The following is a 12,958-nucleotide window of genomic DNA, read 5'->3' as shown; positions in this document are numbered from 1 at the left end:
TAATATTCTGAGAACTGGTGAAAAACCAGAGATAACTTTTCTCCCTTAGTATGTCTTCTGCAATCAAGATCGTCTTTTTCCAATAAAAGGATAAACCTCAAAAATCTCTCTGTGACCGTTTGTTGAAAAATGTTACTTCTAACCGCAGTAATAGAAAGTAACTACAGTACTGTGCTTGTACTTTACTTGAGTAATTCAATTTTCTGCTACTTTAAACTTCTACTTCAGGCAAATATTGTACTTTTTACTCCACCACGTTTATTTGATTACAAGTTACTTTGCAGATTAAGATAATGTATTATCATAGGTTAAGATAATACTTTATTGATCCTGGCAGGGAATAGAAGTTACCTATTCCTATATAAAATAATTAAAATGTGTCCCATGTTTACCAGCTGCAACATTAAAGTGATGTACTTTTACTTTTGGTATTCGAAGTATAATTTGATGCTAATACTTTTGTACTTAAGTAAAATTTTGACAGTATTTTAACAGTATTTCTACACTGTGGTATTAAAGGATATGTCTGGTGATTTTCTATATTTTTCTTATCGTCAACAAATCTCATGTTTGGATCCAAACCAACAATTAACTGATCTACTTACAAGTATTGTGTGTGTATCTAAAGCCTGATATATCTTATTCCTCTGTTGTTGTCCAAAAACTATTAAAAACACGTCAGTGAGCCACACCGCTGCACTGGGTGACATGTTCATTGGCCCACAGGATTACGGTCACGTCAGTTAGTTTAAAAACAGCTCTGAAGACTTACAACAGTGATGATGTTTTCAGTCTCCGGAGAGTAGTTCTGTGTAAGGCAGACGCCTCTGAGCATGTGCAGGAATGTGGTTTGTTTACAGAGCTTCACTAGCTTGTTGTGCTACATATCACCACCTCTTGACTTTGTACTAAAGTTCTTTACAACATACAGTTTAGTACAAAGTCAAGAGGTGGTGATATGTAGCACAATGAGTTGCTTGGACTTTTGCCTTTGCAACTGGGAATGACTTGAGAGAGAGGTGCTTTTGGACGTGCAGAACAACAGACAAGACAAATAATGATTTGAAACAGAAGATTTCATGTTTAGTCTTGGGCAAGTCACTAAATTTTCTTGTTTTTAAATGCACAATAAAATCCTGTTTTACTGTCAAAGTTTGCAGAAACCGATCCAGATTTGAACATAAAATGAAAAATGAACTGTATAATCTGCCAATATTATGAGGAACCATGAAAATGACAACAACTTGATTTAAAGATTCTCATTTTTCTGGTTGTTTACTTTAATTTTGATGTAATTTTGGTGAGTGGTTTGGCTAATTACTCGTTTTAATTGTATTATTTTGATTGGTAATTATAATGCTATTACTGGAACTAGAGTAGTAGTTCATTGCAATATTCACTGCCAGAAAATGTCAGTTTACTGTAAAATCCTCAAAAATAATAACACATAAAAACTAAAGATGAGTTTTTAATGTCAAATCTGCTACATACATTAATACTGTATCTGCTTCATGGTGGATCTTCTGAAAGTGGAATATTCCAACTCAGAGAAATCTCCTAAAACCTGGCAGAGGAGAAAACCCTGCTTTATCTTTAGAGTTAATTACAGCTGGGAACAGCTCTGCAGCTAAACGTGGTATTCCCTTTTACACACACACACGGGGCGTCCCACCACAGGCTGTTTGCTACTAACCATTAAGGCATGTAAACAAGCCGATTTGGGTGACACACAACCAGAAATGAGTGCTTTCCCAGGGTGCATTTACAGATCCGTCCCTTGTCCGTCGGGCTGTGGCTCTGACAATGCGGCGGCGATAGCGTGAGTTTGCAAAATGACTCCCAGTTGTGGAATACGCTGAGCAACAGGCTCTGGATAATTATTGCCTGTTAAATGCTTCATAATAAATCATAATAGTCAATTTGTGGGATAAGGAATGTGACTACAGCATCAACAGAGGAGATATTTTTAAGAACTAGTGATCCCCGCAGCAGAAAACTGATGATTTTTCATGTTTATTTTCATTTTCCCGTCAGCCCTCGACCCAAAAGTGCTGGAAAAAATGAAAGAAAGTAAAAACAATAACATTGTTATCACAGGTGTGTATACTCTGAATCCTGACTGCACTTGTCCAATTATCTTTTATAATTAACACCATATGTAAACCCCAGTCAACAGTTGGTGTTAGTTTATGATGAAAATTTCAGTATTAGTCACATTTTAGGTATTGATTATTGATATTTTTACAATGAAAACTGGATATTTTTTGACAAAAACCAGTTTAGATGAAGATTTACATGTCGACAGCCTTCATGAATCCTGTTCTCATTCCTACATGTAGCCTATAAACACAAAAGAAAGTCACCTGAAAGTAACGTTAATGTTGCTTAAACCACCACAACCTCTGATCATGTTACGTTAACGTTAGCTTACCTGAAGGCCCCCTATATACTATATACTATAAACTGTCATTACCTGTCTAATCTTTCCTTGAGATACGCTTGTCTCGTTCCTGGAAACATTTCCTATCATCATCTTTTGTCACCGTGTCCAGAACCTCCTGCGTTTCATCCTGGATTTCTTATACAGAGGTGAATCTTCTTTATTCAGTCCAAATTTTTTTTATCCAATAGCCACACCCTTGGGTTCTCCCTCGTAAGCAGTGTACAAACAATTATTTACTGTAAATCTGTAATACATTTCTTCATAGTTTTTGTTTTCAAAGGTTACTTTTCACTTAGTTCTAAATGGCGTCTGCCATGCAAGGAACTTCTCTCCTGAAGGCTACTGTCTTAACGCTGTTCTTACTCTTTGAAACCGTTTCCATACAACCTACAGTAACCGCTCTCTTCAGGGATGAAGGAACATGTCATCCAGTGTAACAGTGTGGCTCATTGATATGGTTTTAATAGTTTTTGGACAACAATGGAGGTCTACGGCGCAGAGGAATAACCCCTACAGGCTTTGGATACACACACACAATACTTGTTAGTTGATAAATTCATTGTTGGTTTGGCTCTGCACATGAGATTCGTTGGCAATTAGGAAAATATAGAAAATTGCCAGCTATATCCTTTAATGGACATGCAGTATATAACCATATGGACTGGTGAACAACAAACTTTTCACTCATTAAATGGCAGGAACACATTTGAGGGTCTGTGGTTTCCTGGTGCAAAAATGCCAGTTTTTATGAAGTGACAACTGCTGTGGCTTTTACACAATTAAAAAGGCTCAACTTCTCTAGAAATACTGAGTCAGTCATTGTTTTCAATGAGTCATTATGGTCTCAATCACTAAATGCAGGCCCTCTGATAAGAATGCTGGTGAACATGTTGGAAATTATTGCTCCGTTAATAAGATTTGAAGACTTATAGAAGACCTAATAACATTCTGGTAAGTTTAATGTTACTTGAGTACGATACCTGGCTAAGTGTGCATCGCTCGGAGTTCCTAGTAAGCTAGCGTTAGCTTGGGTCTGAGGTAGCAGGGTGTGTTTCCACAGTGTGAAAGGCAAACAATGGCGTCGACCATAAGCAGCAACTCTGGGCTTCAAACCAGCTCCAGTGTAAACCAATGCGTGACTTCACACCTCGCTACATCCATCTTAATATACAGGCTATGGTAAATGGACTGTTCCCAGTAAGCTAGCGTTAGCTTGGGTTCTTGGGAAGCAGGGCGTGTTTCCAGAGCATGAAAGGCAACATCCTGCACTCCTTATTCGGAAGGTCCTGGCTCCAAACGGAAAAGATGGCGCTGACCATAAGCTGCTACTCTGGGCTTCAAACCAGCTCCAATGAAACCACCCTGCTAGATATATAAAATACAGTCTATAGTTTTTATGCAGCGAACACTGTTAGGAATATATTTTTATATTTTAACAGCAACGAGATGTTTAGGAAGCCCGTATTACAGCCTGCAAAAGTGTTAATCTTCTGTTGCTTCAATGATGACTGCTGAATGATTGATTAACTGATTAACTAACTGGTTGATTGGACCATTTGTGCAAAATGTTCAGGTACAATCTGTCTGCATACTTGAATAATTTTAAGCACATGCATGTAAAAGACATGCAGACCAAAAGGCAGTGACACACACACACACACGCACTCAAATACACACACACACACATGCACACGCTACAAAACAGCAACACATACGAGTCTCAGGGGAGATTTCCATATGCTCGCAGCGCTGAACCATGAAAACTACACTCACACTCACACCTTACAAACAAGTGATGAAAGTGATTCCTCCAAACGCTAATCAGGACCAAAATAACTTGCTTGATCATCGTCTATCAAAGGCCACGGGACTCACCAACATGAGGACAGACTGACAGCATAAATGTAAGTTGACACCAACCCAGTTGTGTCAACAAAGGGAGAAAAAAAAACAAAAAAAAAACACACACTAAGAAAGTAGACAGGTAGACATATGTGGGACATGGCTAATGACAGGGACTACATTAAAATTAGAAATAAGAGTAAGACAGAAAGAGGGTGAAGGCAGAATAAAGGATTTAATACTGTTCGAGTCATATGTGGTGAAGACTTATTTGCTGACCTTGTTCAAAGAGTGTTTTCAAATAGTTTTTACCAGCTTGACGGGGTTTGAATTAGCGCTGCTGCTACTACTGACACCACTGTTACTGCTGCTACTATTATTTCTTCTGCTTTATTATTCAACCCTGTGTCTCTCTTAGAAATTAAGTTCATATTTCTCAATTATGTTGCGTTGGCAAATGTAATCGCAGCCTGGATTTTGTTCTCAGGCAACATTTTTACAAACAAAGTCGTAGGTTTGTATCCTGAGTCCTGTGTGTGTTGAGGTTTAGGCAATAAAAGCACTTCGGGTTAGGTTAGTGAATACTTACGGTTATGGTTTGGTATTAATAAACACGCTCTGCTTCCGAAGGACCCAAGCTAATGCTAGCTTACTGGGAACAGTCCATTTACCGCAGCCTGTATATTAAGATGGACGTAGCGAGGTGCGACGTCAGCCATTGGTTTCATTAGAGCCAGTTTGAAGCCCGGAGTTGTAGCTTATGGTCGGCGCCATTTTTCTGTTTGGAGCCAGAACCTTCCAGATAAGAAGTGCAGGTTGTTGCCTTTCATGTTGCGGAAACACACCCTGCTACCACAGCCCCAAGCTAACGCTAGCTTACTGGGAACACTGAGCGCTGCACACTTGGGCTAACGTTAGCTACTTTAACTAAATTGCGCTATATATTTATAAATTGAGACATAATTCCTAGGAGACACGGTTGTATTGTTATTGCTATGTTATAAATACATACTACATACCAATTCTAAGCAGGTTTTAAGTGTGTTCACACTGAAAAAGTGACAAAACTCAGTTAACTCAAACCAGATAGCATGCTAGCTAAATACGGTCGATTTTTGAGTGCAAGGTGGTTCAACACTATTGTCCCACAATGCAAAGCGCAGCAGAAATGGAAGACGGAAAAACTACACATGTAGAAGAAAGCATCACTACGGCTCAAAATGTCCCGTCAACGTGGTTCTTGCATCCCTGGAACCTCGACAAGCTCCTCTATCCATTCATATATATAAATATAAACCCTCTGGACATAACGACAATAAATTAATAAATGAATATTATATATATTGAATAATTCTACTCACATGCAAAATGCCCAACTTGTCCTGAAAAAACAATATATGGCATGCATGAGTGACACATGTAGTGACTATGCCATAAGCCTATAAATTAAAGGTAAAAAGATTTAAATATACTGTAATGACTAAATACAGGCAATAAAAAAGGAGCATCAACAGACAAATTATTCTATTCATATTTATTTGAAAACAACAATCCATTTTTTCCACTTCTACTGCGATTCCTTGTTGCAACTGGGGTCATACATGATATTTGTATTAATTCCACAGAACACCATCACAAAAGTTACCCTTTTATATGCACGTTTACCTTTTTTTTTTTTGTCCTTTTTTTTTGTATTGTTGTCATTTCTATACAATGACTTGTGCTTTGATATCTTTGAAAGAGAGAAAGAGATTTTTTTTTTAAAGACATCATTGTCGTCATGATAAGTGTACATAACAGAGGGAGGATCAAAATAGAAAAAAGTCGTAAGAAGAGGATATACTGGTCGAATACACACCGATACAGAATACAGAGATACACACTCACATTGCAGCCTGCCCGGCTCCGCCCAAAACTGTCAAAATAGAAAGTGAGACTGAAATCACAGCAACCCCCGACTGCTCCCTTCTTCTCCTGATTTTAGCATTTTAAGTACGCTATTGTTGCCTTGCAACAAATACACTCCCTGCTGGTGCGCAGAGTTTTGGCTAAATATTGCTTAGCTACAAAAGGGATATCCAGGAGAGAAGGAGATGGAAGGAGGTGGGAGGAGGTGGGAGGGGGAGGTGGGGAGGGGGGGATCACAGAAGGGTCAAAAAAGCAGTGCAGAAATGTCAATGTCACAACGTATTATTATCACTTTTTTTCAGACGGTTTTTGGGGTTCAGAGCTCAGAGCAGTTCATCCTCCTAAACAATTTCAATTTTGCTGCAGAAAAAAAAAAAAAAAACTGATCAAGAGTGCTGGGACTTTCATAGCAGAGATCCTAAAAAAATATAAGGTGCATTTTGTCAGAGAGTTTGGTGTATGTGTTAGTATATGTGTCCCCCAAAATAAAGCCATTAAATAAGAGTGTCAGTGGGTTGATTGCCATGGCCATAATGTGCATCAATGCCAAAAAAAAAAATAAAACAAAACAAAACAAAAAAAACTCTTGGGGCAGTTGACTGGATATTTACATGGACTGGAATGTTTTCTCCGTTCAGATATCCGATGTATAAAACTCTGTATTCATTCAAGCAAAGTGGTGTGTGACAGAATGCGGAGCTACCTTTAAATCTGCATAACATCGATACCTCGATGGAGGCAGGTGTTTGGGGTGAGGAGTGTGGAGGAGGAGGAGGAGGAAGAGGAAGAGGAAGAGGAGGGAAGGGCGTTTTAAAAAAACCAACAACAGAGCAGAATGCCACGGGTGCAAGAAGGCATGTTCATTCACTTAATGCTGAGAGCAAGTCTGTGCCTCGTAAAAATTAAAAACAAAAAGAATAATAATTATAATAATAATAATAATAATACCACGAAAGTAAGTAAAAAAAAAAAAAAACTAGAAAAAATCACAACCAGGGACAGGCAAAGAGCAGCAGAGAGAATGTACAAGCAAACTACCATAACCTTAATGTGAATGTCATTCTAAATGTTAAGTGCAGATAAACAGATAGATAGATAGATAGATAGATAGATAGACAGGTTGATAGATTCTATATACTGTTTGTATTCATATGCTGGGTAAATATTCTGGTAAATCTTACTTCTATGTGTATATACCTCCAAGTAGAGGGGGGCTCACTTAGACGTATATAAATAGGTCTAACATATAAAGCCATATTACAGTGTACATATTCCTCGCCCTAATGTAAGCGATAGCAAAAAACCCATGCTTTACATAGAAAAAGGCATCCACGACATTTAAGAAAAAATTTACAATTTATGAAACATGGTAACAATAATAAATAGTATTATAGAATTGCTGCTGTACACAAAAAAAAGCCATTTTTTTAAATTTCACTCATATAAAAATATGTTTTAGTGCAACCGTACGTAATAGTAATATCCATAACTTCACATCGCTTGTCGAGACTTTAAGGTGTTTTGAGGGGGGGGAAAAAACAGGAAGTTGGGGGGGGGGGAGAGAAAAAGGGGGGGGGCACAGGGTGGGGAGGGGAGGAGGGGAGGGGTTGCATTTATTACAAAGCTGATACGCAAAAACTTGATAATATTGTATTTACATTTACCTTCCTGCTTTGTTTGCTTATAAGAATATAAGCAAAAGAAAAAAAAAAAGATTCAAGAAAAGGCACACACATAGCTGTCCCATTTTTTTTTCTTTTTTTTTTTAATCGACGTACCGCTTTAACCAGAGTCCTTTATTTATTTGTTGTTGTTGTTGTTGTTGTTTAGCAGATTTTGGTCGGGCTCATGTGTTGGTTGAGAGAGAGAGTTACCGTACATGTGTAACCGTATTCAGATCTCCTCCTTTTAAAAGTCTTTAAATAAGAAAGTTTCTGAGAAGCAGGCCCCCCCGGTTAGAACAGGCATGCTGCACACACACACACGTTAAAACTGCCCAAAAAAAAAAAAAAAAAAAATGTCCGTCTTTTTTTTTTGTCTCTTTTTGACGAGAGCTGTTTGTCTTTGTATGTATGAGAGAGAGAGAGAGAGAGAGAGAGAGAGAGAGAGTGCATGTGTGTGTAATAGAAGAATATGTGAGTGTGTAAAGTGTGCAAAAAAAGTTGTTTTTTTTTTCTCTCTCTGTTGCACTTCATCCCTTCCTATTATCCAAAAAACAAACAAAAAAAACAGAAGAAATCCATCGTTATTATTATTAGCCTCTTGTTCTTCTTCTGCTGCTGCAGCACTACGACACGTCTTTGCTTCTTTTTGTGCTTTCTGCCTCCCTGTCTCTCTCCAGCTTGAGAGGTTTGGACGCTGACGGATGCTGGAGGGTTTCGGATCCGGGGCTGGGAGGGTGAGGGGAGGGAGAGGAGGAGGAAGGGGAAGGGGCGGAGGAGGAGGAGGAGGAGGAGGAGGAGGTGGCGGCGGCGGGGTGATGGGGAGGCCTGAGCTCCAGGCCGGTAAAGTGCTGAATCCCGGGACCTTGTGGAGGCGACGGTGAGGGGTGAGGAGATGGTGGCGACATGGAGATGGATGGCGAGCGCTGCTGATGCTGCTGCTGTTGATAGGAATCCGGGGACAACGCGGAAGGAGAGGAAGAGGGGGAGGAAGAAGGGCCTCTGCTTCCGTCCCTCCCTTCATCCCCTCTGCCTCCTCCTCCTCCTCCTCCTCCTCCTCTTTGTCTCTCGGCGTGCTCCTCAGAGTCGATGCAGAGCGAGGCGATGGCCTTGGTGCAGGTGTGGATGCTCTCCTCCTGCTCCTGCCTCACTCCTCCTCCTCCTCCTCCTTCCCTCTCCTGCAGGAAGGGGTGAGGCGACGGCTGCTCCCTCAGCCTCTCTCCTCCTCCTCCTCCTCCTCCTCCTCCTTGTCCTCCTCTCTCGGTGAAGGAGTTGAAATGTGGGGAGGCGGCCTCGCCGGCGGTTGAGTCCTCCGACGTGCTCTTCTGCAGCGCCAGGCGGGACGCGGCCTGCTGCGCCCCCTGCTGGGCCAGAGGAGTGGTGGCGGACGAGGGGACGGAGTGTACCATCTGGATCCCTCCGATGGGGATCATCGGGAAGGGCGAACGCACCTGAAAGGAGTCACGCGTTAATGATCAGGAAATATAAAGGGCAGGTTCACAATTTTCCAAGTCTGTCTGTTAAAACAAAAGTCGGACACGATCACTGAAACAGGTTTTATTCATTCTGACCCTTCCTCTCTCGTTATGTGCATAAATATATTTTAAGTTTAGCTGAAGCTCACATGAAGCTTCAGTCGTCCAAATGAGTCAAATCAAGATGATATCGTCCAACGTTAAAGTTGTTTTAGTACAAAATCTTCTATTTGTGTTTCCCTGTTGAGCTGCGGTGGAAGGATAGAATCACAAGAAAAGGAAATTTGTACTAAAAAGTCTTTAATTTTATAAAATATCCACCTAGTTTGACTAGTTTGTGCAGTTGAAGCCTCATATGAGCATCAGATAAACTTTTGAATGTATTCTTGCACAAAACAAAGACACCAAAGTGATAAATATGGATTTAGACTTGTTTAATGTACATAAGGGCGACTGACTTAACGTATCGTATCGTCGATGTCGTATCATTATAAGAGTTTTAGAATATGTAATACATCACTTTGGTGTCATTTTCTATAATTTTACTTCATTTATGGCAGCAACTAACAATTATTTTCATAACAATAAATTTGCCAATTAATCTCTTGATTAACCAGTTCATTGTTTCTCCTACAAAATATCAAAAAATCAAACTAATAAATCCTGTTGAAGGTTTTTTTTGTGCTTGTTTTGTACGACCATCAGTTCAAACCTGAAGATTTGTGGAAAATGACTCAAACGGTCATCAGCACAGCTGCTGAATAGTTTTCTGTCGATTAACTAATCAATTAATCAACTAATTGTTTTAGATCTGGCCTATTTTGCTCAAACACGTCTCCTAAATCGTTTTATAGAACTAATAATAATAAATAATAAATTACATTTTTGCAGCACATCCTTCTTTTATTTTATTTATATTACAAAGAAATGAAAACCATATTTAAACAAAATAATAGAAAGAATTTTTATAAATATTTTACAATTAAGCGCAAAAATATACATTGACAAGAAATGATCAAATATATAAAATAAATTAAAAAATAGATTTTTTTATGTTGTAAATTAAACCATCTGTACAGAAATTATTAAAATAAATAATAAATACCTGGAGTTGAGAATGGAGGGGAAGGTGACTGAACAGGACTTGGTGAGGAGGGCTGGACTGGTTACCACGGTTACCGCCCTGGTCCTGTTCCCCTGGCGACGGTGAACCCGGACGATGCTCCTGGAAAACACAAAGAGACGATGAACACGGAGGCGGGGCTTAACAGGAAAAAAAACACACGTGAACTCACAATCCCACAACGCAAACACACACACGTTAACGGGACAGTAAAAAGTAGCAATAAACACACATTTGAGGCTACGCGATATATATCTCCAAATATTATGTAAGAAAATAAATGAACACGTCTTGATGAAACGTTGTGCGGTGTGGTTTGCAGTGTGCAGCAGGTGTTGGTAAAAAGAAACAGACTCCGTAAACTTCTGCTGGATGAATAACACTTGTTAAAACATTAATTTATCATTTGAAAAAAATGGTCGGTGATCAAAGCCTTCGAGTCAGTCTCGCTCTCCGCTTCACGCTTTGTTTAAGTGAGACCAGCAGCAGAAGCCAGAGTTTCAAGTAGGGCTCTTAAGAAGAAAAACAGCCGCGTTATTAACCACACCACCGCCAGCCAAGATCCCATTACCACCAAAACCCAGCAGCCCTATCTTCAATCATCCCTCTCTCTCTCTCTCTCTCTCTCGAACACACTCATTCTATTTGACTCGCTCTTTATTCCCTCATCCTCTCTGAATGTTTCTGCTTTGTCTGCCAGACGGTTTTCTTCTCCCTGCTTTGTCTGTGAGAGGTTTTTTTTTTTTCTTCTGTCTTTCTCTGCTCCCCTCATTTCTCTCTTTTATGAAAAAAAAAGCAACTAAATGTTAATGTAGTCTATTAATAGTATATGAGGTGCAGAAAATGTTGCGGACAAAAGCTTAATTACTTTAATGTATTGACTTCATTCTTATCAAAAAAAAAAACTACACTTGTTCTTTTTTGGGTGTAAATTAGAAAGCAGAGCTCTCTCTGCTAACAAACTGTCCAAATAAAATTCTGATTTTGGTGATAAATTGAAATTCATGAGCAAAAAAATGTGAAACTTACACAAGTGACCTACTTAAGCTCATGAAACAAGGATTTGTGTCAAAGGAGCACAGAGAGATCTGTGAATTGGTAATAAAAGGCTTTGTAAAAGTTAAAAAAAAAAAAGTTATCTGTTATGTCATGTTGCCACTTGAGTGTGCCAAAGTGCAAAGTTGCCTTGATGGAGGCTTAAATATTTTAAAAACCTACAGTGCATCACCAAAAAACTAACATTAAAGAACGAGGAAAGTTAAGAGAAAAGTACAGAAGCGAGTAAAAGAAAAGAACAACATAAAGAAAAGCAGCGAGAGTCGACCTGATCAGACTTGACAAGGTTAGAACAGAGAATCTTTATTTACTCGTACCGTCTCCATCTCTGTACTGGCTCTGTGACGTCCCGCGTTGCTGAGCTCCGCCTGACCCAGCAGCCCGGCCTGGTGAACCGGCCTCAGGCCCCGCGCTCCACTCTGCTGGCTGGAAACAAACACGAATATCACGTTTAATCTTCATCAAGTACAAAAAAATCTGTTTAACTTGGACTAATGACAGATTTTGGAATAAAAAAAAAAGGAATGTGTCATCATCAGCAGCAGCAGCAAGGAGCTAAATGGAACTAGTGATTCGCTGCACGTTTATGGTCAAATCCGCCATGACAAATGTAATATGTAATAATTAATTAGTCAGGTCGTCCTCCCTCCGGCTCACCTTTGGTGGTGGAGCCCTCTGCGAGGAGAGAGAGGCCGGATCATCCCCCTGTGGCGGCCTCGTGGCGAGAGGTCGCGCTTGTAGTCCCTCCCTGCTGGAGACGTGGGCCGAGAGAGAGGGGAGAGCAGCGAGAGGTGTCCCCTCCTGGGGGAGAGGTCTCGTCTGTATCCTCCCGCCGCTCCGAGGTCCCTCTTGGGGGAGATGTGACGCAGAGGGGAGATGTCTCTTCTGGGCGAGAGGTGTCCGGCTCGGGGCGAGAGGTCCCGACGTGGGGAGAGGTATCGTCGGGCTGAAGGTGAAGAGGAAGGGGAGATGGGGGACGGGCAGCCGGAGTGGTCCAGCCCGGGTGAGGAGAGGCGGGAGGATGGGGAGGAGAGATCAGGGGAAGGGATGGGGAGGTCTTCATCCATGGAGGAGGAGGAGGAAGGTGGAGCCAGCAGCCTGCCGCCCAGCGCCCCCTGCAGGCTTCGCTGGTACTCCGCCTGACTTCGCTTCGCTTGGTCGCTGGGCGGAGCCTGCGGCGTGATCTGGATGCTTGGCACGGTGGTGAAGTAGCCGAACAGCGGCGGCTTGTTGGTGTGACCCAGCAGGTCGGACGCCGAATGGTGAGAGAGGTGAGGGGCGGGGTGGGAGGCGGCCACGGCCGTGATGGACATGGAGGGGAGGCCGTAAGGTTGCGGGCTGGTGGAGCGCGAGCGAGTCTTCGGGGTGGAGTCGCCGTCGTAGTCGTCTTCCTCGTCGTCGTCGTCGTCCACCTCATCGCCGTCTTCCTCGCCGCCGTCTGAGTCGTCGG

General features: G+C 41.1%; 1 protein-coding gene across 1 annotated transcript in view; it reads right to left on the bottom strand.

Annotated features, from left to right (window-relative positions):
- Window positions 1-5,804: 5,804 nt before the first annotated feature.
- Window positions 5,805-12,958, bottom strand: part of hivep2a (HIVEP zinc finger 2a) — a 127,115-nt gene continuing 119,961 nt past the window's right edge. The window contains exons 15-18 of the mRNA XM_067572647.1: window positions 12,166-12,958; window positions 11,826-11,934; window positions 10,435-10,554; window positions 5,805-9,305 (exon numbers count right to left, since the gene is read on the bottom strand). Of these exons, the coding sequence (XP_067428748.1) occupies window positions 8,481-9,305; window positions 10,435-10,554; window positions 11,826-11,934; window positions 12,166-12,958 (1,847 nt within the window). The 3' untranslated portion in view covers window positions 5,805-8,480. The remainder of the gene's footprint in view (window positions 9,306-10,434; window positions 10,555-11,825; window positions 11,935-12,165) is intronic.

Source organism: Thunnus thynnus, chromosome 18, assembly GCF_963924715.1.
Source record: "Thunnus thynnus chromosome 18, fThuThy2.1, whole genome shotgun sequence".
Lineage (NCBI taxonomy): Eukaryota > Metazoa > Chordata > Actinopteri > Scombriformes > Scombridae > Thunnus > Thunnus thynnus.
This window is presented reverse-complemented; position numbering and strand designations above follow the sequence as displayed.